Consider the following 26,037-nt stretch of genomic DNA (forward strand, 5'->3'; position numbering starts at 1 on the left):
AATGTGTTTATGACTGAGGTTTCCTTTTACTCTGTTTCTACGCATATGACCATTAATGTAGGTTATCAAAAATGTCAAGGTAACAAAAATACGGATGTGATTTAGATTTATGATATATTATTTAGTTTTACAACATGTTTACAATAGTTTATACAGCTGCAGTCTCGTCCAGATATATTAGCATTAAATGCTTATCAGATTAGTCATCACGTTTTTCGCATTATTACTTTGTTCCCGTCATAAATGATAAGCTGAAGATTTCTCATCCCCCCTCTACCAGGAAAAGTGTGGAGTGGAACTGTTTGGGATGGGCGTGGTCTCCGCTTGACCACGCCCTCTGTTGTGAAACTCCTAAATCACACCACCTAATTCACCACCGACACCACGTCACGAAGCCCCGCCCACGCTACGAACCCCGTTCAAATTCGAATGGTTCAAGTTCAACCATCATAATAACACAATTACCTGCGTTGAGTTCACCGCGTCTAAACTAACCATTTCCCCTCAGCATCAAACGAACAGGATTGCATCTGCTTTATCAGAGCCATTTATATATTCCAAGCATCCACAATACAAACCAAAGCAATAACCAGAGACACAGCTCATTGAGAGACTATGGGGGTCTCTTTAATGTTTTTACTGGCAGTTACTTTCTTCTGTGCTGTTCAAACAGGTGAGTAAACAGGTTTGCTTACTCTTTAGGGGTCTTTAATGATCATGAATTACATTTTCTTAGTTTATAAATGTGTTTAAGCTGCATAGAAGAAATTGTTTTCAGTATTCTACATACATGATGAGGTGGACAATCTGGCCCGTAAGGTTGGATTAATTAAAAAGTTTTACTATTTTATCTTTCCACAATTTGCAATGTATTTATTATGCATTAATAACTACAACAATATTTCCCTTTCTGCATTGATGATGTTTACATAATTATTTCCTACTTATTGGCTCCTAAAATATTTAAAGAAATATATTCTTATGATATTATTATGTGTTAGAATTTTGTTTAATGATACTAAACTATTCAGAGGTATTATTGCTTTCTACTAACCATTGCCTCATTCACTGTTTTGCTCAACATGAAGTCTCCAACCTCACTAAAACAGGGCAAAACATAGTATTGCCTTACAGTAACCACATGTGCTGTCCATGGCTCTGCTATAGGGGCCTCTTTCCATAGTAATTTCGCACACACGCTTTTCCCAGAAGTTCTAAATCCTTTGCAGTGGATGATGTCACACAAGGACAGTAGTAGCAGAGATCCATGGCATGAACCAGAAACCAACTGGCTTCAAACTTATATTCTACCAAAAAGATGCATTACTCATTTTGTCAGATAAGACAAAGCAAGGTTTTAAGGAGACATAATGGCTATGCTTAAGTTGTTTGGTCTCACAGTGTTGGTTTGGCAGGTCTTTCGGGTACTGGTGGAGATGGACTGGACAAGATTTTTTGTAGAGTGATATACTTGAATAGAATTGCTATTGTTTGGATGTTTTTGTGGAGATGCCACTTTTGGTGTTCTCAATTTTTTTTTTTTTAGCAAAACAACAAACAAACAAACAAACTTAAAATCAATAAAAGAATAAAAACATACACTCTTTATTAGCTTCCTAAACAGTAGCTACAGTATGTTCAGGTGTAATTGAAGAAAAGAAGGCATAGATATCTTATCTCTAGCTATGCAAACTTCACCCATGTGGACTACACATACACCGATCAGGCATAACATTATGAGCATTGACAGGTGAAATAAATAACACTGATTATCTCTTCATCACAGCACCTGTTAGTGGGTGGATATATTAGGCAGCAAGTGAATATTTTGTCCTGAAAGTTGATGTGTTAGAAGAAGGAAAAATGGGCAAACGTAAGGATTTGAGCTAGTTTGACCAAATTGTGATGGCTAGACGACTGGGTCAGAGCATCTCCAAAACTGCAGCTCTTGTGGGGTGTTCCCGGTCTGTAGTGATCAGTGTCTATCAAAAGTAGTCCAAGGAAGGAACAGTGGTGAACCGGCGACAGGGTCATGGGCAGCCAAGGCTCATTGATGCACGTGGGGAGCGAAGGCTGTCCCGTGTGGTCCGATCCAACAGATGAGCTACTGTAGCTCAAATTACTCAAGAAGTTAATGCTGGTTCTGATAGAAAGGTGTCAGAATACACAGTGAATCACAGTTTGTTGTGTATGGAGCTGCATAGCTGCAGACCAGTCAGGGTGCCCATGCTGACCCCTGTCCACCGCCGAAAGAGCCAACAGTGGACACGTGAGCATCAGAACTGGACCACGGAGCAATGGAAGAAGGTGACCTGGTCTGATGAATCATGTTTTCTTTTACATCAGTACCACCTGCCTAAGCATTGTTGCAGACCATGTACACCCTTTTATGGAAACGGTATTCTTTCAGCAGGATAATGCATCCTGCCACAAAGCAAAAATGGTTCAGGAATGAGTTTGAGGTGTTGACTTGACCTCCAAATTCCCCAGATCTCAATCCAATCGAGCATCTGTGGGATGTGCTGAACAAACAAGTCTGATCCATGGAGGTCTCACCTCACAACTTACAGGACTTAAAGGATCTGCTGCTAACATCTTGGTGTCAGATACCACAGCACACCTTCAGGGGTCTAGTGGAGTCCATGCCTCGATGGGTCAGGGCTGTTTTTGGCAACAAAAGTGGAACCATAACAATATTAGGAAGGTGGTCATAATGTTATGACTGATCTGTGTATGCCGGCCCATCTGTTATGATCTGTCAGATCATTTTATAGGTAGACAACAGCACTGATGGCTTTTAACACCATTAACCTCATTCACATATGAGAAAGATGAAAGATATGCTTCTGTTATATGCTTCTTATAGACATTTGGACTTGTCAGCTATGATGCATTGAAGTTTCCAAGGCAGTTTATGTGATAAAGCAGATTCATAACACCATTGCATTGTCTGTCATGTGTTTTGATCCACCATGAAGATATCTTAGATAATTAGACACTCTGAAAGAGTGCAGAGATGTCCATGAAAAAAGCAAACTGCCACGTTGCATTCTGTGGCCACCGACTTCAACTGTGTCTGTAAACAATGAACAATGCATTATGCTTTGGAGAGATGATGTATAATGTCAAACCAAGATCATAAACCAAGTTTCATATCAACGGAAGCTTTGTCTTTCTATACTGATAAGACCTGTCTACACGTTAAATGTGTAATCATTAATCAGTTTATGTTCACATTTGCATTATTAAACAGACCACGAATCCTGATTGGATGTTTCAGGTTGAAGGTGTTGTAAAATGGTTGATATAAAGTTAATATTTTTTATATTAACGTGTGAAGTTGCTACATTGCTTGGCAACCATATACAGCCTACATTAAGGCTAATGAACTGTACTGACAACATAATAGCTGGTTTTTTTGTGATTAGTAATTTTAAAACTAAATGTTTATCCAAAAATATCAATTGTATTAATAAATGCATTGTTTATTGGATTTAAGGTTGTGCGTACAGCGATTTTGTTAGTTTAAGAATGTAAGATTGTTAGCATCATGTTTCAGTAGTGCAAACATCCTGTCACTACTGGCATTGACACCCTTTTTTGGAGTACAAACAGGAAAAACTTGTCACCATCTTTGCCCATACTTGTTGAAATCAGTAAATCATACCTAGGTGGACATATATAATGTAGTTCCCTCCCGGTCTTAGCATTAGATTGTGTATTATGATATGATAGCAGGGCTAAGGAAGATGTCTTAGATGATTTAAAGGTGCAAAAGTGATTCATTCAGTCCTAGCCCTCTAGTATTTTAGCTTATCTTTAATGTGACCACAAATTACTAAAATGTGTCACTTATGTCTCCATCTGACAGGTGTCTTGACTTGTGATCCATCGCAGTATCAGTGTGGCAATGGAAAGTGCATCACATCGAGATGGGTATGTGATGAAACTGATGACTGTGGAGACGGCACTGATGAACTTCCTGCTGCCTGCTGTAAGTGTTCCTCCAAAGATAAGTCAGTTGTCCTGAAGAGGAAATATGTTGGTCTAACATTAAAGGAACACTCCACTTTTTTTGAAAATACGCTCATTTTCCAGCTCCCCTAGAGTTAAACAGTTGAGTTTTACCGTTTTCGAATCCATTCAGCCGATCTCTGGTTCTGGCGGTACCACTTTTAGCATAGCTTAGCATAGTTCATTGAATCTGATTAGACCGTTAGCATCGCGCTTAAAAATGACCAAAGAGTTTTGATATTTTTCCTATTTAATACTTGACTCTTCTGTAGTTAAATCGTGTACTAAGACCGACGGAAAATAAAAAGTTGTGATTTTCTAGGCTGATATGGCTAGGAACTATACTCTCTTTCCGGCGTAATAATCAAGGAACTTTGCTGCCGTTCCATGGCTGCAGCAGTGCAATGAAAAAACAAGCTTAGTAAAATTAATATTTTAAAATGTGAATTTTGGCATTGTAACATTATTTTGAACATTTAAAGAAATTGATTTTCTTATCATTAGAGATTATAAAATTGTTATTAAAAATAAGTGAGAGCTAGGTTATTTAAGTGAAAAAAGGTATTATAAATGTGAAAATAAGCAGAAAAGAGTGTGCACAATTAAAAATCCAATATCGACCGGAATGCCAAAAACATGTGCTAAGTGCAAATAGTATCCCTTGTTGGCAAACGCTATTTACATTAGCTCCGCCCACCAAGACGCATGGAATTCAATGACTTCAGTGGCGCAACAGTAGCTAATAAGGCTTCTTCTCCATTTTCCCATCACATATCACATCAGAAATGCATTTATTTTCAATAAAAATGAAAATAATGTTCTAAAAGTGGAAATAAACTGCGAACGAGTGTTTAATAATATTAAAAGTGTTTATTGGGTAGGGTTAGGGCAAGGTGTAGGGAGGGTTTTTATTCTCCCAATAAGGCAGCATCCATTTAATAATTTTAATAAATATAATCATTTACACTCTATGATATTATTGCATTCTATCAATGTACAAAAATACTGAGGTACAAATAGTATCTGCCAGTATAAAGTATAGATAGCATCTAATTACTATTTACTCTTATTGCAAAGAACTGATACTTTTACATAGTGTAAATAGAATATATCGCTAAGAAAATGCTGCTATTGTCACTTAGTGTAAATAAAATATATTGCTATTTTCACTTTGTGTAAATAGCATCTATCACTAAGAAAATATGCTAATTTCACTTGGTGTAAATAGCATCTATTGCTATTGCAAACTGGTATGGTTATATTGTACACCCCTAGCTAGCACCACTTTCTAAGGAAAAGCATAACATCTTGTTTCTCTCTCTCTCTTTCAGTGATGAAGACCTGCAGACCCAGTGAATTCAGTTGTGGTGGGCGACTAAACCAGTGTGTGCCTAAGACCTGGAAGTGTGACGGCAGAGCAGACTGCGAGAATGGTGCAGATGAGGAAGGCTGTGGTAAGTGACATCTTGAAATGTATCTCTTCATGATGCTGCCAGTTGTCATGTGTGTTGAAAACTTCCATCACCACTTACAGCTCCTCGACGGTGTTTGGATGGCGAATTCCAGTGCAACAATGGCCAGTGTGTGTCGACTGCATTTGTGTGTGATGGCGAAACAGACTGTGAAGACGGCAGTGATGAAGTCTCCTGCCCGCCCACCACGTGTGGCTCTGGCTCCTTCAGGTGCAACAATGCACAGTGTGTGCCTCAACTGTGGGTCTGCGATGGAGATGCCGACTGTGCTGACGGCTCTGATGAATTGCCTCAGAAATGCGACCCAGGGACACCTAAACCTACCAAAAATCCATGCTCCTCTATGGAATTCCATTGTGGCAGTGGGGAATGCATACACAGTAGCTGGAAATGCGATGGGGGAGAAGACTGCTTGGATCGCTCAGATGAGAAAAACTGCTGTAAGAAATAAGATTTGTTAAAATTACATTTGCCAATTGATCCTGTTATTCTTAAAAGAATGTTTCAGGTTCAATACAAGTTAAGCTCTGTCGAACTGACATGTAGATGATCTTTGCATGGCACACACAAAGATACCAGGAAGAATCTGTTTGCATAGAGAAAACGCCCACAAGAATTACATTGAATATGATTTACTCACCCTCAAGCCATCCTAGGTGTATATGACTTTCTCCTTTCTGATGAACACAATTGGAGTTATATTGAGAAATATCACATCCAAGCTTTATAATTGCAGTGAACAGGACCAGTGAGTATTAAGCTCAAGAAAAAAGTGCATCCAACCATCATAAGCATACTCCACATGGCTCCGGGGGGTAATAAAGTCCTTCTGAAGTGAAGCTTCTTGAGCACTTTCTTGAGTTTCATACTCGTTGATCCTGTTCACTGCCATTATAAAGCTTGGATGCGTCAGGATATTTCTCAATATAACTCCAATTGTGTTCATCAGAAAGAATAAAGTCATATACACCTAGGATGGCTTGAGGGTGAGTAAATCTTGGCATGATTTTAATCCTTTAAAAGCATCAGGCACTTTTTGTAATCAGCAAGTGGCCATTTTTCCTCAAGACATAATGAACTATTTTGATTTTTCCATATGAACAGCTTTGCCCACATGCCGACCGGATGAGTTCCAATGTGGTGACGGATCTTGCATCCATGGCAGCCGGCAGTGCAACCACATATATGACTGCAAAGATATGAGTGATGAGCTGGGCTGTGTTAATGGTAAACCATACAAATTATGCCCTTTACATTAATGATAAGCAAAAAATATGCTTTAGGTGTTATTCAGATTTCTCCTCTCTGATTTTCAGCATCCCATTGTGATCCACCACACAAGTTTAAATGCCGCAGTGGTGAATGCATCGGCATGGAAAAAGTTTGCAACAAGCAACGGGATTGTAGAGATTGGTCCGATGAGCCATTAAGAGAATGCGGTAGGTATCACAGCATTAAAGGAGGCACATTGCCTTTGTAGACCTGGATCTTCTTGTAATGGTTTCCGAGCAAAAGCCAGTCTGTGTTACAGTTTATGATTTTTAAATTCACAGATTCTAACGAGTGCCTCTACAACAACGGTGGTTGCTCTCATATCTGTAATGACCTGAAGATTGGTTATGAGTGTCTGTGTCCCACTGGCTTCCAACTGGTGAACAAGAGAGACTGCAAAGGTATAAGAATCTGAAGTTAGTTCCCATACTGAATCAGATATTGAAAATCTGGTCATAGTTTGTTTCACCTCTGATAACAGACCTTGGTGCAGATCCAGTTCAAAGAATGACTTAATTTGAACTTCAAACTTATTTGCTTTTTCTGAGCTTGAAATAAGGTTAGAGTTTGTTGAGTAAGTCCATGATGATGCAGCAGAATGACTTGAAGCCCGCAGTTTTGTTTGATTTCTTCAGACATCGATGAGTGCGCCAACCCAGACACCTGCAGCCAAATCTGTGTCAACCAGATAGGTAGTTACAAGTGTGAGTGCGAAGATGGCTACCAGGTGGACCCAGCCAGCAAGGCCTGCAAAGCTATTGGTACAGAGTTTAACTTGCAAATGGTCCTTTTCCATGGTCACATACTGATAAACGCATACTCATCACAAACATGGTTTTACAGGAACCATCGCCTACTTATTTTTCACTAATCGCCATGAGGTAAGGAAGATGACTCTTGATCGTAGCGAGTATGCACGTGTCATTCCCCGCCTGAAGAACGTTGTGGCGCTGGATATGAATGTTGCTTCCAGGGAGATCTACTGGTCGGATTTATCCCTCAAAAAGATATACAGGTAAAGAGCGGATCTTTGGACTCGTGGTCAGTTTGGGGCTCTGAGGATCATTTGCTTGTTACCTAGTATCATATTTTGCATTTCTTTCCCAGCGCACCAATGGACACTGCAGATGACTCCTCTCAACACAACGTTGTGATTGGCAGTGGCTTAGATGCACCTGAAGGTATCGCTGTGGACTGGATCCATGGAAACATCTACTGGACGGACAGTATCAAAGGTGCCATATCTGTGGCAACAGCGGATGGAAGCAGACGCAAGACTCTCTTCAAAGAGAACCTGGCCAAGCCTCGTGCTATAGTGGTCGACCCTATTAAGAAGTACGTCAAGTCCCAGAAACTCTCAAATGTAGGGGCAAACTATGTGGGCAAGTGATTTATTATGTTAAATCTTCTCCGTTATGTTGTAGCTTCATGTTCTGGACTGACTGGGGCACACCAGCCAAGATCGAGAGAGGTGGTCTTAATGGAGGTGACCGCAGTGCCCTGGTTACAGATAACATTGAATGGCCCAACGGAATAACCCTTGGTATGAACTTGTCCATTTGCATGCATAACTTTTCAACTCTCCACAAAGTGTACATTTGGTAACTTTGGTCTAATCCACTTTCTCGTCCTTTTTCATAACTAGACCTCTTGAACCAGCGTCTGTACTGGGTTGACTCCAAACTACATACTCTCTCCAGCATCAGCGTACAGGGAGGTGGTCGACGAACTCTAATCATTGACCAAGGCAAACTTGCCCACCCTCTGGGACTCACTGTTTTTGAGGTACTACTTACAGACTCCTTTGGAATTTGTTGACCTTTTTAGGAGGTTATTTCAATGCTCACTCAAGAATTCTTTAGGAGAAAGTGTTTTGGACGGATGTGAGCAATAACGCAATTCTAAGTGCAAATCGTGTGACTGGAGGAGACATCACAAAAGTGGCCGAACATCTCTCATCCCCAGAGGACATTGTCCTGTACCACAACCTCAAACAGCCCAAAGGTAATGTTGGCCAGTATATAGCCATCAATTTGACTTTTTATAGAACCTTCCAGTGAGCTAGTTTCCATCCATAACTAAACCCTCCTGAATTCTGAATGTCCTCCCAGGAACCAACTGGTGTGGGGCCAACAACGGTCACTGTGAGTTCCTGTGCCTTGCTGCCCCTCAAATCAATAAATCCTCACCCAAATACACATGTGCCTGCCCAGACAATATGATGTTGGCCAAAGACATGCAAAAATGTATTCCAGGCAAGTCATATTTGGTTCTTGTTGTCAGGACTGGGATTAGGTTATTAATGTAATTCCTACTGATTCCTTCATCCAACACTTGTGTTTTTATTTTGAACAGCTGTAGTCACACCAGCAACTCCTGTCAGGCCCAAAATAGTTACAACTAGTCAACCTCAAGTACCTTCAAAGGTGACACCAAAATCTGTTGGCCCTTCCACAACCAATGCACAACCTTCACCTACCCCTGCTCCTGTGACCCCTAACCGACCCACTCAAGCTGCCCCTTTCAAGCCTTCCCAAACCACAACTAAACTTCCTTTTTCCACCCAGACAGGTATGTCTTGCTTTATCCACCCAGACATTATCATTTGTCCCTGTCTTCTGCATTTCATAGCAAATTCAGACAAACCCAACCATAATCTCAAGATCCCAGTGATTCCTCAACATGATATTTCATTGAAATTTGTGTTACAATTGTTATTATTTTCTCTTTAGATGAACACTTCAGTAATGTTAAAGCTGTCTCCGAACCATCATCTTCCACACCTTGGGCCTTGTACATTGTGGTTCCTCTTGGTGAGTGAAAACTACTGAGTTACCTACACATTTTAAGGCATTATGTAGATGCGCTCTGGACACAGAGGCTGTTCCAAAAAGTAGGCGACTTAAAGTCACGATGTAACAGAGGTATCAACAGATATTTTCTTCTGAATTGTGATGTACACCAGGGTGAACATCCCAAAATGTAGGGTGGGGACTAGGTTCTATTCATCGGTTGTTGATTGGATGGAGACAAATCCTAATGAAAGATTGAAAGAAAGGCGTGGGGTTTATGGAAATGAAATGATTGGAGGAGTCCAGCATATGTGCATAACATTAAGTTATGCACATATAATAAGTCTGATGAGGTTTCATGATGGTTACCTGGACAGTAAAGCAACTCACTTGGTTTTGTAATGGCGCGATACTCTTCAAAATGTATCTGTTCTATACTCTTATCTATTATATCGCTTCAAAACTCCTATTCTAATTTGAATGTCTTATTATCTTCTCAAAGCAATTCTGTGTTTGGTTGTGGGTGGCGCTGTGCTGTTCTGGAGAAAGTGGCGTCAGAAAAATACCAACAGCATCCACTTTGACAACCCGGTTTATCAAAAGACCACTGAGGACCAGGTGCACTTATGCAGAAACCGTAGTTCTGATGGCTATTTTTACCCGCAGGTAAGATATTTTCAATACTTTATAAGTAAAAATATCTATTGAACACAATATTCATTATAGTATATTAGCTTAAGATAATGTCCTAGCGTGTCTAAGTTTACTTATAAGCCTATTTGGATGACTGTCTGCTATATAAGGTAAATGATGTGTCTAATAATGATGGTCTTATTTGGCTTTCACAGAGACAGATTGTGAATCTTGATGATGAAATATGATGATGACATTGATGCCCATGCTGAAACTGACAACATTTCAAGACTAGAGCCATATTTAATGTCTTACCTACTTGGAGTCAGTTCTTCATTTGGGGAACAATGGAGATACAAACCGCCTTTCCAAACAAGGCTTTTACTGCAAAAACAATCCAGGGCTGATGGTTCAGGACAGACTTATCTAAGAAAAAATTAAAACAAAGAAACCTCAGACAACATCAACCTCAGCTTAGCACTTCACTATATATAAGTAATATAAAAAATATATGTAGAGATATAGATTTTAACAGCACTTACAAATCAAGGTTTTATTCTCATGAGACGTCCATGATAAGTTATTGTAAATATGGTATGTGTTAGTATATTTTGTAGAGTTTTTTGTTTGTTTTTGCAGGGATCAAAAAACATTGCATACCGTTAACTTTTCCCAAAACTTTTGTGTAATTTGGTTCATATTATATGTTAATTAATTAATTAACGATACGGTACATTTGAATATTTTTATGCATAAATCGACCACTTTCTGTCATAAGCTTTGCAAAGTTTGTTTTCCTAATGTTTTATGCCATTTGTTTACACCATTTGCATTCATCATGTTATTTTTGTGCCAAAATGGTCAATGTTACATATGAAACTGCTAGATCATAAAAAAAAAGACCTTCTCATATGCAGTACTGATATTGGGGTTACTTTTCTTAATCACAATTATAGTTAAGTTCCTCTTTATCCCAGCCAATGATTCCTTACAAAATTTATTGCATTTACGCTCTCAATGCGAATGTGTAAATAATGTATTTGTGTAAATATGTTTCATATATTTTGCATTTGTATTTTTAAGTATACAGTATTGTATATAAAGAAGTGTTTTATTTATTTTGAATCTAAATCTTTGGTTGATAATTGGCTTTGCTGTGTACTACATGTCAGTTGTTTATTTGTAAAATATACATTTATATAATGATTCTGTACATTTTGATTGATTATTCTAGTGAATAATAACTTGAAATAAACATTTTAAAGATTTTACTTGACTGTTTTTTTTTTTTCATGCAGTAATTTTGCTGTGACACAAACATTTTCCAGGGCTGCTTAATATTAAACCCAATATTCCAGTACAATTTAGAGCTGCAAAAGATGAAACACTTAATAGTTTCACTAAAGTGAAGTTAGAATGAAAACGGCCGGCCCATGAGGATCAGTTTCAGCAAATCCTTGAGATCTGCTGAATGTAACCCTTCATATGGAGCGCATGAGGCCCAGACTAAAATTACTTATGCAAAATACCCACATCACAAAGGCAGCTATGTGAACCTAAAGGCCTTTCTTTTTCTTTTTTACAATTGACTACTTATAAATAAGACCACTTTTCTGCTGGCTGCATGTAGAGTGACCTTCAAAACCACAAAGGAACGATAATAAAGCAACGACTTCTGGTATTCTAGGAAAGGAAGTGATTTCTAGGAAAATTACTTCTAGGAAAGGCCTCACACAGCCCCTCGTCTCAGTCTTCAAAACACACTTGCCCCATGGGAGGACACCATGATTTACTGACATCCTGGGAAAAGTAGGCCACGGATTAGTAGGGGCCGGTGGGTAGGAGGGACCTCTGTGACCTGTACATGTTTTTGACTTAAGGCAACTGGGCAAACAGCTCTACCTCCAAAATGTTTTGTTATCGCTCACGTTTCTGGCACTCCTTTGAGTACTGTGTGGGGCGACCAGAAAACGAGGCATGAATTGAGGTGGGTGGGATTTCATGTGAGTGTATGGCAGCTTTATTTTACAAGCAAAGTTCAAGGTTTGTGTTATGGATGGTTACATTAGATAAAAACACAATCATTTGCTGTAATGTATTTATCTAATCTTTCTATTTACACCACCTTTCAAAAGATTGGCACTGGTGAGATTTTTTTTTTAAAAGTTTCTTATGCTCACCAAGGCTGCTTTTATTTGATCAAAAATACAGTAAAAACAGTGATATTGATTCTTCAGAAATCATTATAATATGCTGATTTTCCGTACATCACAGTGTGTCCAGAACGGCCTGTAATTGTTTTCTTTCCAGCAACTCCCAGAAAAACCATAATCACTAATGATTAGCCGTACATCACCTGGACACTCTGTTACTCACAGTGTTTGTGTGGCATATTTGTTCTGTGACTCTGCTTTGGCCAAAAAAAAAAAATGCTTGTTATATTTAATCATTTTAACTTCTCTTTTACTTCTATGTGGTAAAATCTTCCAGAGTCAAAGTCAAGAATTTCGCAAAAAAGTTCAGTGATTGATTAATTTAGATTTTTTTTTTTTAAGGGTTCAAAATTCAGTGGACGTTCACCTAACATCTTTGCTGGTTTTGGCAGTTAAATACACTCAGCTTTCTAATTTACACAGCTGATCTCCTACTCAATGTAGGATGAAACATAGAAAATATTTACACAGCTGATCTATGTATCTATCTATGTATCTATCTATCTATGTATCTATCTATGTATCTATCTATGTATCTATCTATGTATCTATCTATCTATCTATCTATCTATCTATCTATCTATCTTTGTATCTATCTATGTATCTATCTATCTATCTATCTATGTATCTATCTATGTATCTATCTATCTATCTAAAAAATTAAAACACATCAGATCTAAATGGGGAAAAATATCATGCTGGATATCTATACTGATATGGACTGGGTACTATGTTAGGAACGAAAGGATGCCACATCGTTTGATGAAAATGAAAATTATCAACCTACAGAGGACTGAATTCAAAGAGACCCCAAAAATCTAAGTTAAAAAAAATGATGCATCAGGCTAGTCCATTTTGCTGAAATTTCATTGCAGCAATTCAAAATGGTACTCAGTAGTTTGTATGGCCCTCACGTCCTTATATGCATGCCTGACAACGTCGGGACAAGCTCCTAATGAGATGACGGATGGTGTCCTGGGGTATTTCATGAATGAATTGAATTGATTTCATCCAGATACCTAATGGCAGTGCCATTGTCTAGCCTGTAGAGGTCTGTGCATCCCTTCATGGATATGCCTCCCCAGACCATCACTGACCCAACCACCAAACCAGTCATGCTGAACGATGTAACAGGCAGCATAATGTTCTCTACAGCTTCTCCAGAACCTTTCACATCTGTCACATGTGCTCAGGGTGAACCTGCTCTCATCTGTGAAAAGCACAGGGCACCAGTGGTGGACCTGCCAATTCTGGTGATCAATGGCAAATGCCAATTGGGCTCCACGGTGCTGGGCAGTGAGCACAGGGCCACCTAGAAGACGTTGGCGACCCTCATGAAGTCTGTTTTTGATTGTTTGGTGAGAGACATTCACACCAGTGGCCTGCTGGAGGTCATTTTGTAGGGCTCTGGCAGAGCACATCCTGTTCCTCCTTGCACAAAGGAGCAGACACCGGTCCTGCTGATGGGTTAAGGACCTTCTATGGCCATGTCCAGCTCTCCTAGAGTCTCCTGGAATCTCCTCCATGCTCTTGAGACTGTGCTGGGAGACACAGCAAGCCTTCTGGCAATGGAATCGGTATTGATGTGCCATCCTGGAGGAGTTGGACTGCCTGTGCAACCTCTGTAGGGTTCAGGTATCGCCTCATGCTACAAGTAGTGACACTGACCCTAGCCAAACACAAAAGTAGTGAAAAACAGTCAGAAAAGATGAGTAGGGACAAAAATATCAGTGGCCTCCACCTGTAAATCCATTCCTGTTTTGGGGGTCGTCTCGTTGTTGCCCATCTAGTGTACCTGTTGTTAACTGATTAACAACCTCCTCTGCTACTTAACTGACCTGATCAATATCCCAGGAGTTTAACTGACTTGATGCTATTCTCTGATTAAAAATTGTTCCTTTAATTTTTTAAGCAGTGTATGTGTGTGTGTGTGTGTGTGTGTGTGTATATATATATATATACACATACAACCATGTACATGTGAGCGGATACTTCCCCGCAAATATTAAATCACTTTCTCTGGCCTCTTAAACATCAGCTTTGATCAATAATTATGCAATATACTCTTTACTCTACATTTGTGGATGTAAATTAGCAATGTTACTATAATCCAGCTTGTTTACATTTTGTATTACTACAAATGTTCCTTAACATGCATTGTCCCTATCAAATAAATAAACAATTCAGTTCATTTTACAACTCTCTTCTTCCTCTCAGCCATAGCTGCAAGTTTGAAGAAAGAAGGTCAGAGCCTAATCAACAATGAACGCTGACGAAGAACATCAAAGCAGTGAATAGTAGGTAAAAACTGAACTCTGAACTTCATCTTATGTTTTTATGTACCTTGGCCTCCTGCCATATCTATATGTAGTAAAGGGAATTGTTTTCCTTTCTCCGTAATCGCAGTCAATGGGACATTGAGTCAGATACAGAGGCCAGAGCAGGGGCCTCCAAGAGGATATGATAGATGTTTGTGTATTAATATTACTAATATAATTATGCTCATTATTACATTGGTACATTCATATTATTATCAGGCTAATAATACTGTTAATATTGTTACTAAAGACACTTTCTCTGAGACACTGGCTTGTAGACCTAAGCATATAAGGGTATGTTTCATCAGACCAACAATTCAAGTGTCTAACAGTATCAGTGTCTTCTGTTCTGTACAAAAAATACTAAAACAAATTAATTTGCTAGTAAACCTGGGTTGTGCAGATAACACAAAATCAGATTAAGACCAAAACGGATTAGAGGGATTTATAAAATGAAACTTTAACGAGATCAAAACAAAGATGTATGATGGGCGCTGTGGAAACACTCCTTCAAGAAGCTTCGAAACATTTACAATTACAATTCTTTTGTTTTGAATCAGTGGTTCGAGTCACGTGTTTCAGTAAACGGGGCTTCGTTGTGATTTCTGTGAACGCATGAATCGCCCCCCAGCGGCGAACCATTAAACTTTGTTTTGTTTTTGTTGTTTTTACCTGATCTCTGATCAGTTTTATAAATTCGTAGACGTTTTAATGAGACATTTCTATAATTAAAATGAATAATAGTAGTTAATAGTTTCTACTGGCCTGTTTGCTGAGCCATACATCAAAAAAAGCCCTGAAAATTGATAAAAGAACGCATATTATAAATATTTAATGGTAATGATTAGTTAAATGATTATATTTTCAATTTAATAGTTGCTATGGATTTGTAAAAAGCTGTTTATATGGTCTGAGTTCGTTGCATTTGCACTGTTTTGACCAGCCGGTTTCGAAGCAGTGAATCATTTTGGTTCAAATTGATTCGAAGCTTTGAAAAGCTTCGTTTCTCCCATCGTGAGGTGATATACTGCCCTCTAGAGGTCTGACTGAACACGAACCTGCTTTTCCTCTACCAAGCCACGTGGAAGAACAAAGACGCACGTTTTCAGCCAAAATCCAAAATATACGGTCTAAATCTGTGACAAATTAGACCGTTTAATTTCTACGAAGAAAAAATTTAGCTAAAAAACATTCGGAGGAGATATTTAAACCCTGAACTCTATGACGTAGGAGGGTCATAGGTCACGTGCCCATGCTGTTCAGCAGAGTAACATGTTTAACGTGAGATTTATTCGATTTATTGAGATATTAATCTAATCTCAAATCATAAGATACACTGCATTTGTAAACGACCATGTCGGGACTCAAGATTAATAAGAAGTTTGCAGAAAAATATGAGAAATATCGTCAGAAAGAAGAACTGCAGAGATGTAAGTAACTGCTTGAAACGCAAGCACGGGCTGTTTACACTTTCAAATTTTAATAATCTGCGTTTTATTATATGTATATTTATGTGTTGAATATGGTGAATGCTCCTTATATCGATCTTAAACGTTAAATGTGCTATAATTTATTTTTGTTGTCGAGAGGCTTATGTTTATGACGATTAATGTTTGTTTATATTCATAAAGATAGTCTAATTAGGCAATTATTTTACTCTTCAAATATGAAAATATTCACAATGGTAACCACAATTGCTATAACGTTAGTTTACTACAGCAAAACTGTGGTACATAATACCCACGAATATTAATAAACTAGAAAGTAGATATTTTAAAAGCTTGTTTTATATGTTGAATATTTATTTATATAATCATCAGCTTACAGTAGCATATGTAGTATTTTCACAGACACTGATTCTTGAGACATGAGACAAAACATTTCCCACTACTTGGACATTTTGCTACAATTGAGTCATACAGGCAGTCATACATTTAACTTTGGAGTGAACTGTGCCTTTAAATCTGTTAATTTTAATAAATGTTACCTCTAAATATTTAATGTTCCAGTGAAGGACCGTTACGGAGACCAGGATGAGGAGAATTCATCTGATTCCTCCGACTCTGACTCTGATGAGAGTGAAGTGGTAAAATATTCTCTCACTTTCTTGTTTGAAACCCTTTTGCCAACATCATACTGAGATTTCCATGTCTAATGCTCTGATAAATGAATAAGTAGGAGCTGGACCCAAAGTTGGACAGGGATTTTTACAGAACGCTCTCGCTTCTGAAGAAGAAAGATCCAAAGATCTATCAGAAAGATGCCAAGTTCTACACAGAGGACGGTATGTAAAGTAGCTTCATTTTATGATTTCTCCTCTGGTTGAAGCAGACTGTACTGATTCCAGCACTCTGTGATTTATCTTAATAAACAGCATCTGGATCAGGCAGCGATGAGCAGCCGTCCACTTCGAAAAAGGCAGAGAAACCCATGTTCTTGAAGGACTATGAGAGGAAAGTCATCCTGGAGAGAGGAGGGTAAGAAATCTTGTGTTTATAAATGATGAAAGCTGTGGTTGTATTTATATATCTTTGGAAAGCACAAATGGTGGAAGCATAATGACAATCAAGTATTTAGATAACTGATAACAGTCTTTCTAATGTGTTCTGGTTTGGTGTATATAATAAAATTGACAATAATTCATTTTAGGAAATATGATGATGACGAGGATGAGAGTGCTGATGAAGAAGTCTCCAGACAGATGCAGGAGGTAATTTTACTTAAGATGTATAATGTTAAAAGCCAAAACAGAATGAAAATTGACCCTGTTTACTTTTTAAAATGTAAATGTTCCTGGTCTTATTGGGCACGATTAATCTATGCACATTATTCCAAATAATAACAAAAAACTTAAATTTGATTACATATAATATGATAAAGTATGATTATTATGATGACTATCATTTTTAAGCTTTTTTTTTTCTGGTTGGATAATTTTAAAATTGTTTAATTTTGCAAAGCAAAATGGGTTGTGAACGCAGTTTCATTTTGAAAGTTTGTGTCAAAGGGTCTGTGAAGATTTTAATTTTTTTTTTAAAGTCTTGTAGAATGATAAATTAATTCATATGGTTTTGGACTTGGTTTTTAAGATGTTTTTTCCACTCATTAAAGTGGCTTCTTCAGTATCTGAAACTGCGTCATGACTAACATCTAATACATTAATCATGAATGTGTTTGCATTTCTATTACAGAGAGCTGCATCTCCCACCTATATTCAAGAACAGAAGGAGCTGCAGGAAAGGTGATTGTCTTTGCACCATTATCTGTTTGGATCAAGTTACTTAATGTATACCATATGCAATAACTTTGCTGTCAAAAGCCGCGTTTCCACCGCAGGAAATTTCCCCAGGAACTAGGGACTTTGGGGTGGTACTCGGTGTGTTTCAACCGCAGGAACCAGGGTCTAAATGAAGTTCCGGGTAAAAAATTTCCCCTCAGAAAGTCCCTGCTCGCGAGGTAGTACTTTTTCAAAGTACAGGAACTTTCGGGGGTAGGACTTGGACACTGAACATGCTGATTGGTTGAGTTCATGCAGCAATTTTGATTGGTTGACTCCACTCAGCATTTTATTTCAACCACCATTTTTAAAAGAGTTGCTTGCTATTTCCATCAACAATGGAGTTAAAAAAAATACAACCGATGAACCAACGACAAGGTTCACGCTTTATAAGCTTATATGCGGAGGACAAAATCCAGCGGGAACTGGAATGTCGGACACAGTCCTACTTCACTTGCCTAATCTTCACAGTAATTTAGACCACAATGGAAATGCAGATAACAACGGGTCTGGGGGGGAAAAGTTCCTGGGACAAATAGTTCCAGGAAATTTTGGTGGGAAAGCAGCTTGTGTGTCATTTATCAATTTTCAGAAAGAGGGGTAGTTCAGGCAAAATTGAAATTCTTTCATCATCAGTGTTTATCAGTGTAATGCGCTACATATAACGTACATATGTTACATAATAAGATTACTTTTTTAAGTAACTATTAATGTTACGCATTACTTTTAAATTTACAATGAAATATTAATATTAAAGGATTAGTTCACTTTCAAATTAAAATTTCCTGATAATTTACTCACCATCATGTCATTCAAGATGTTCATGTCTTTCTTTCTTCAGTCGAAAAGAAATGAAGGTTTTTGATGAAAACATTCCAGGATTTTTCTCCTTATAGTGGACTTCAATGGAGCCCAAACGGTTGAAGCTCAAAATTACGGTTTCAGTGCAGCTTCAAAGGGCTTTAAAAGTAAATGTATAAAATTAAATTTTTTTAGAAAATGAGCATTGGTTTCGCTAGATAAGACTTTTATTCCTCGTCTGGTATCGTTTAAAGCCCTTTGAAGCTGCACTGAAACTGTTTTGACCTTCAACCGTTTGGGCTCCATTGAAGTATACTATAAGGAGAATAATCCTGGAATGTTTTCATCAAAAACCTTCATTTCTTTTCGTCTGAAGAAAGAAAGACGTGAACATCTTGGATGACATGAGGGTGAGTAAATTATCAGGAAATTTTAATTTGAAAGTGAACTAATCCTTTAATACTACTTTTAAAAGTAACTTTCCAACACATAACTTACCCTCATGTCGTTCCAAACCCATATGAATTCATTCCCATATGGAAATTGAGAAAAGAAAGACATATTGATTGAAACTACATGAGCGTTAGTAATTGATGACAGATTTTTCATTCATTCCTCATTTCATTGAAGTAAAACAATTGAAAGTGGGGGGAACTCACATTATGAAATAAATATTTTTCTCCAATACATGTTGGCCACAATTATTGGCACCCCTAAAAATTCTTATGAGTAAAAAAATCTCTGAAGTATATTCCCATTCATATTAACATTTGATAGCATTACAATATGTTTTACTTGAGTCTGTATTTTCATTTGGCAGTTTGCGAAAGTTTGTGCAAGACAGTGATGAAGAGGACAGTGATGGTGACGGACAGCTGCTGATGCGGAGAACCAAAACACAAGAGGAGAAGGTGCTGAAATTGAATTTCTCCTACATACAGTAGCTTAATTTCTGGATGTTAAAGTAGTATGTTGGATAATTGTGTAATATAAAACAGTGTCCAATCCTAAAATTTTCTTTGTGCTTGTTTTTTCCTGCTCTCTTAAGGACAAAGAGGAAGCTGACTACGTGGAATGGCTGAAGGGTCAGGCAGAGCTGGAGGGGCAGGAGGAAGTTCAGGACATGGTCAGTGTTTTGCTCTGGGTTGAATATATTTTAGGATGTAATAATAGATAACTACAGGCTTTACTCACTCCTGCTCTTTTTTTGATTGGATGTTGCCCTGGCTAATGTTGATATAAATCCAGAAATACCTGAGAGACTACTGGAACGACCCCCAGCTGGATGAGAAAGAGTCTTTCCTGCGAGACTACATGCTTAACAAGAGATACCTGGAGGAGGAGGATGAAGAAGAAAGGTGGGTTTTGTTTGTGGTGTTACAAAATTGAGTCAGTTAGTGATGACAGAGAACAAAAAGTTGTGAGCAGTTGTTGAATTCTGTATAATTCTATGTAAATATACACTACCATTCAAAAGTTTGGGGTCGGTATGATTTAAAAAAAAAAAAAAAAAAAAATTTTTCAAAAAAGTCTCCTATGTTTACTTAGGCTGCAATTATTTGATCTTAAATACAGTTAAAGCAGTATTGTACTATTTAAAATAACTAATTTGTATTTTAATATTTAAAAAATTATTCCTTTAATCAAAGCTGAATTTTCAGCATCATTACTCCAGTCTTCAGTGTCACATGATCCTTCAGAAATCATTCTGATATGATGTTTTGATGCTCAAGAAACATTTCTGATTATTATCAGTGTTGAAAACAGCTGTGCTGCTTTATATTATTTAATGAATTGAAAGTTCAAAAGAACAGCATATATATAATATATATAATAAACATCTTTTCTGCCAATTTTAATCAATTTAATGCATCTTTTCTGAATAAAAGTATTAATTTCTTTTCAGTAAAATCGTACTGTTCCCAAGCGTTTGAATGGTAGTGTAAGTATCTCTTTCTGTGATTGGCTTTAGGATCCCCTCCTATAATGAGCTGATGCAGGATGATGTGGATGACTCAGAGGATGAAGGAGAATCATTCCTGCATAAACAGGAAGACTTTGAGAGGCATTACAACTTCCGCTTTGAGGAGCCTGATGCTGGAAAGGTAAAAGGATGTCAACATCAGCATGATTTGTCTTCAGGTTCTGTTATAGGTTCAGGTTTTCTTTCTTATGATTATTACCCATCATTATTACCCTATATTCCTCCACAGATCAAAACTTATCCACGCAACATTGCCACATCTGTCCGAAGCAAAGACGATAGAAGAAAGAGGAAGAGGGAGGATGTGAAAGAGAGGAAGAAAAAGGTAAACTATCTTTTTGAAAATGTTGCATATACACACTACTGTTTAAAATTTTAGGGTCGGTTATATTTTTTAATCTTTAAATAAGTCTCATACTAACCAAAGCTGCGTTTATTTAATCAAAAATACGGTTAAAACCGTAATATTGTAAAATATTATTAGTATAATTAAATAAATATTATTATAACTTATTATAATTTAAAATAACTTTTCTATTTGAATATATTTTAAAATATAATTTATTCATGTGATCAAAGCTGAATTTTCAGCATCATTACTCCAGTCTTCAGTGTCACATGATCCTTCAGAAATCATTCTGATATGATGATTTGATGATCAAAAACATTTCTTATTAGTATCAATGTTGAAAACAGTTGTGCTGCTTTATATTTTTTGTGGAATCCATCATACTTTTTTTTTTTTAATTCTTTGATAAATATAAATTTCAAATGTCACTTTTGATCAATTTAATACATCATGGCTGAATAAAAATATAAATTTCTTTAAAAAAAATTGTACTGACACCAAACCTTTGAACGATATTGTGGTTAGGACCAGTAATTCAAATGAAAACTCTCAAATCTCATTGGTTTTCACATGTCACATGATAAAATATCATTTTACAGTTTAATTTCTGGGTAAACTATTCATTTAAGTGGATTCAGAACCAGATTTGTTTACTTCCTTACAATTCCCATTCTTAACGTCCTGTAGGAGAAAGAACAGAAGCAGCAACAGCTGAAGGAACTGAAGAACCTGAAGCGAGCAGAAATCATGGACAAACTGAAGAAACTTCAGGAACTGACAGGAAATGAGCAGCTGGCTTTCAATGATGTCGACCTGGAGGGAGACTTTGACCCCCAGCAACATGACCAACTTATGCAGGTGGGGCAGAAAAAAATAGAAAAAAACTGCGTACAAAAGTGTCATTCAGAGTCACAGCTTAAAATGAAATTTGTATTTAGCTATTTGATATTTACATTGAGCTGCATGTACTTTCATGGATTTGACTACTCACATTCTTCATTCTCATCTGCAGAAGTTCTTTGGGGATGAATACTATGGAGGGGAGGAGGAAGAGAAACCACAGTTTGATGGTGACGATGATTTAGAAGGTAACATTGTGTCTCTTGGATGGATGTGTTCACATTACCCACCAAACATAAAAGAAAGAAATGAATGCCTTTATTCAGCAAGGACACATTAAATTGATCTAAAGCGACAGTAAAGACATATATAACATTACAAATGATTTTTGTTTCAAATAAATGCTGCTCTTTGGAACTTTCTATTTATTAAATTGTGAAAAAAATGGTGTTTTCAACACTGATAATAATCATAATCGTGTTTCATGATAAGCAAATCATCATATTAGATTGATTTCTGAATGATCATGTGACACTGAAGACTGGAGTAATGATGCTGAAAATACAGCTTTGACATCACAGGAATAAATTACTTTTTAAAATATATTCAAATAGAACACAGTTATTTTAAATATATATTTTATATATAACTGTTTACTTTTTTTGATGATGATGATGTGAATATGTTGTGATTTGTTAGAAAATTGGAACTGGGATACATGGGTGGGAAACGAGGCGAATGAGGAAGAGGATTGGGAAGAGGAAGATTATACTATGGAGGAAGAAAATCAGCCCAACTGTGAAGATCCTGACTTTATTGTAAGATCTTTTCTCATTATTGAGGCACAAATGCTACAGCGAACTACAATATTCTAATCACATTTGAAATCTTTTGGATAGATGGATGCTGACTATGACCCAAGTCAACAGCCCGTTTCTAAAAAGAAGAGAAAGAAAGAGAAAGGGGAGAAGAAAAAGAAGACCAAAGAGGACGCCCCTCTCATGGGAAAGAAGAGGAAGAAGTCTCTCTTTGCTGAGATCATCACCAAAAACAAGCCTGTCTTTGATCCAAGTGAGTGTTGAATGTTTAAAACAGAAGTATGTCATTTTTTTTTTTTTTCAAACAGAACAAAAGGAAAATCCCGCCCAAAATTGACACTTTTGTGTTCATGCATAATCTAAGGTGTAATCCTAAAATCTTCTCTGTCCTTGTTGTGTTTCCAGAGGAGAAGACATTTGAGCAGTACTTGGACGAGTACTATAAACTGGATTATGAGGACATCATTGATGACTTGCCATGCAGATTTCGCTACAGAGAAGTTGTACCGAATGACTTCGGCCTGTCCACTGATGAGGTGAGGAGCTGCGAGCAACAGTAATGCCTGGATGATGATTGACTCTGAGTTGAGTTCTGTGCTGATGAGCTGTGATTGTGTCTGACCTGGTATTGCTGTTCCTCCGGGAATAACTCTGACCAGGGTCTGAGGACTGTAATCTTCTCTCTGAGCAGATCTGCATTAAACACCACCAGTGTAGACTAGCGTTTGTCTCACATTTAGGTCAGACATTCAAAGCAAATCTTAGAGCCACTCTGTGATCCATGAGCATCAAATCCTCATATCAGAATGATTTCTGAAAGATCATGTGATACTGAGGACTGGAGTAATGATGCTGAAAATTCAATTTTGATCACAGGAATAAATTACATTATAAATTATATTAAAGCAGTTATTTTAATAATATCTCACTATTTTTTTTTACTACATTTATAATAAATGATAAATGTAAAAGTAGAGAAGATATTTTAAATATCCCATTTATAACGTTTTACTGTATTTTTGGTTAAATAAACACATTCTTGATGAGCATAAAGAGACTTTCAAAACATTTGAACAGTAGCATTAATGGATTTTTTTGTGTGTATGATTTAATATAGATAATTTTTCATAAACTATTCTCTGTGACTTATTTACTAGTATCTTCTTAAGGGGGAAAAAAACATCTGGCTAATATTTTCATGTTATTCTCACCTGAACCTCTTTCCATAGATCCTGAAAGCAGAAGAAAAGGAATTGAACCGCTGGTGCTCACTGAGGAAGACCTGCATGTACAGGTAGCGTACAGTAGTTCTTTGTGATTCGTATAAATTGCCTTTGCTATAAATAGCCACAACTGTTGTTAAGTTTTGGAATATATAGTGATATTATGTAGGGAAAATAGCTCATGAACATTTTGAGTGCCTTTTCCAATTATTTTCTTGATTTTTTTCCTCTGTCCTGGAATAAATTTTGATGCATTTTGCTTAATTTTTCCTTGTTTAGGTCCGAGAATGATGAACTCAGTGACGTGAAGAACTTCCAGATCAAAGCACGGAATACCAGGAAGAAACAGCAAGTGTTTGTGTCTTTGTATAATGAGTGAGTGTCGCTTTAAACATCATAGTAATGAGAATGAACCTCATACAAATGATACTAAGCTTTGCACCAGCAAAGCTCAGAAAATGCTTTTCTGAGATCCATTTCCACTCCCCATCATATGAGCACTTGTGTTTTAATGTATTTGTGCTTATTTTTTTTACCCAGGAACGCTGGTCAGGAGGAGCTGATGGAGTCTAAGGGCAAGGTGGGTAAGAAGAGGAGGGATCGTCTAAAGCGGGCCGAGGTCAAGAAGGAGACGACAGATCTGACAGAAGAGACATCTGAAAGACTTCCAGCAGACAGCATAGAGCAAGCAGACATCCAGGACCTTAAAGAAGTCGCTGCAAAAGATGAAGGGGAGGATGACGAGGAGTTCCTGGTTCCTAAGAAAAAGATGAAGCAGGACGAAACTGCAGTAACCCCGAAAGAGGAGGTGGCCAGTAAAAAGACTGAAAAACATAAACGGCCTAAAAAGAAAATGAGGCGGCCAGGTGGACGCCTGCTGTCCAGATCCATGACGGTGAAGGTGGCTGGCCGAGAGTTCAGCAGACAGAGACTCCAAGCCTACGGGCTGAATCCAAAGAGACTCCACTTCAGAGAGCTGTACAGACAGAAACAAAAAGAACGAGAAAAAAAGCAGGAGAAAAAGAGCAAACAGTGATGCTGAAAATAAATGGCATTTTGAGTATGAGTTTGGCATATTGAAAAATTGTTAATAAGGGGGACCAGAAAACATTTTTTTAATTTTAACACACTGCTTTCATTTTAAAAATGTTACCTGAATGTTTTATCTATGTTATTAAAAAAATAAAAAAGCAGTTGTTATAAATACTTTTTTCTCATTAATTTTCTTCATATTTCTTCACTTTACTTTCGCAATTGGAAAAATAATGCATTTTAGTCTTCATCCTTAGTTTATCAGTTCTGAGCTACTCCAGGCCCTTTTAAAATATACAAAATACAAAGATCAACACTTTATTTCTTGATTTAATTTTTTATTGGAATTACAAACAATTCAAAGATGACATTAATGAAATACAATATATATATATATATATATATATATATATATATATATATATATATATATATATATATATATATATTAATTTTTATTTTATTTTTTTAAATAAAGAAAGGCAGGAACAGAACAAATAAAGAAAAGGATTAAAACAAACACCAAAACAAGTATAAATCATGGTACATGAAAGATCTCATCACATCTTCAAAAAAGAAATACATATTTTGTTAATTACTCTTAGTGATTTGATTAAATGTTCTACTTCACAAATAAGAAATCTATAAAAGTAAGCATTTTCTTAAGAAACCTTTGTTTGTGAAAATAGAATTTTGCACAAGGAAAGTTAACAGTAGACTCGAAAGATTTGTTTTGGTTTTCAAAAAAGCAAACAACATCCTTAATGTGTGTAAATTACAGTTCAGAAAAACAATTGGAACTAAAATCTTTCCAGAAAAGTTATGAAACATTTTATATCTTCACTTTCTTTTTTACAGAAGATGCATATGTCAGCTACATCACAAACGATACTAACAATACATTTAAAACTAATTGGTTGGGTCAGATTCTATGTGTTTTTTTATCCCTAATAATAGATTTAACAGGGCAGGAGGCCTCTCTTTTTTGATGAAATGCAA

The 26,037-nt window shown here is 37.0% G+C and overlaps 2 protein-coding genes and 1 non-coding gene across 3 annotated transcripts; all 3 read left to right on the plus strand.

Moving 5' to 3' along the window:
• Positions 1 to 470: 470 nt before the first annotated feature.
• Positions 471 to 11,403, plus strand: LOC137017349 (low-density lipoprotein receptor-like). Its single transcript, XM_067381503.1, has 18 exons — positions 471 to 673; positions 3,872 to 3,994; positions 5,346 to 5,468; positions 5,549 to 5,926; positions 6,591 to 6,713; positions 6,803 to 6,925; positions 7,040 to 7,159; positions 7,394 to 7,519; positions 7,602 to 7,773; positions 7,866 to 8,093; positions 8,183 to 8,301; positions 8,404 to 8,543; positions 8,621 to 8,762; positions 8,870 to 9,013; positions 9,114 to 9,329; positions 9,491 to 9,571; positions 10,053 to 10,216; positions 10,399 to 11,403. The coding sequence occupies exons 1-18, from the start codon at positions 616 to 618 to the stop codon at positions 10,429 to 10,431; spliced, it is 2,613 nt and encodes an 870-aa protein (XP_067237604.1). The 5' UTR covers positions 471 to 615; the 3' UTR covers positions 10,432 to 11,403.
• A 4,361-nt stretch (positions 11,404 to 15,764) lies between these two features.
• On the plus strand, positions 15,765 to 25,192 carry kri1 (KRI1 homolog). The gene is made up of 19 exons (XM_067381504.1): positions 15,765 to 16,144; positions 16,724 to 16,800; positions 16,893 to 16,998; positions 17,089 to 17,191; positions 17,364 to 17,424; positions 17,906 to 17,955; positions 19,613 to 19,703; positions 19,841 to 19,918; positions 20,041 to 20,150; positions 20,765 to 20,897; positions 21,006 to 21,101; positions 21,813 to 21,983; positions 22,138 to 22,213; positions 22,665 to 22,783; positions 22,865 to 23,036; positions 23,189 to 23,319; positions 24,013 to 24,077; positions 24,286 to 24,381; positions 24,547 to 25,192. Exons 1-19 carry the CDS (start codon positions 16,069 to 16,071, stop codon positions 25,040 to 25,042), a joined length of 2,307 nt encoding a protein of 768 aa, XP_067237605.1. The 5' UTR covers positions 15,765 to 16,068; the 3' UTR covers positions 25,043 to 25,192.
• LOC137018242 (Z30 small nucleolar RNA) lies at positions 23,376 to 23,474 on the plus strand. Its single transcript, XR_010894870.1, has one exon. It is a non-coding gene; the product is annotated as a Z30 small nucleolar RNA (small nucleolar RNA).
• Positions 25,193 to 26,037: the final 845 nt, after the last annotated feature.

Source organism: Chanodichthys erythropterus, chromosome 3 (genome assembly GCF_024489055.1).
Source record: "Chanodichthys erythropterus isolate Z2021 chromosome 3, ASM2448905v1, whole genome shotgun sequence".
Taxonomy (NCBI): Eukaryota; Metazoa; Chordata; class Actinopteri; order Cypriniformes; family Xenocyprididae; genus Chanodichthys; species Chanodichthys erythropterus.

Excerpts from the sequence above, each read along its gene's own strand:
- LOC137017349 (XM_067381503.1), top strand. The coding sequence starts at position 616 with ATGGGGGTCTCTTTAATGTTTTTACTGGCAGTTACTTTCTTCTGTGCT. Across the intron at positions 3,995-5,345 it reads TGAACTTCCTGCTGCCTGCT|TGATGAAGACCTGCAGACCC; the intron begins GTAAGTGTTCCT and ends TCTCTCTTTCAG. Across the intron at positions 9,572-10,052 it reads GTACATTGTGGTTCCTCTTG|CAATTCTGTGTTTGGTTGTG; the intron begins GTGAGTGAAAAC and ends ATCTTCTCAAAG.
- kri1 (XM_067381504.1), top strand. The coding sequence starts at position 16,069 with ATGTCGGGACTCAAGATTAATAAGAAGTTTGCAGAAAAATATGAGAAA. Across the intron at positions 20,151-20,764 it reads GAGGAGGATGAAGAAGAAAG|GATCCCCTCCTATAATGAGC; the intron begins GTGGGTTTTGTT and ends GATTGGCTTTAG. Across the intron at positions 21,102-21,812 it reads TGAAAGAGAGGAAGAAAAAG|GAGAAAGAACAGAAGCAGCA; the intron begins GTAAACTATCTT and ends AACGTCCTGTAG.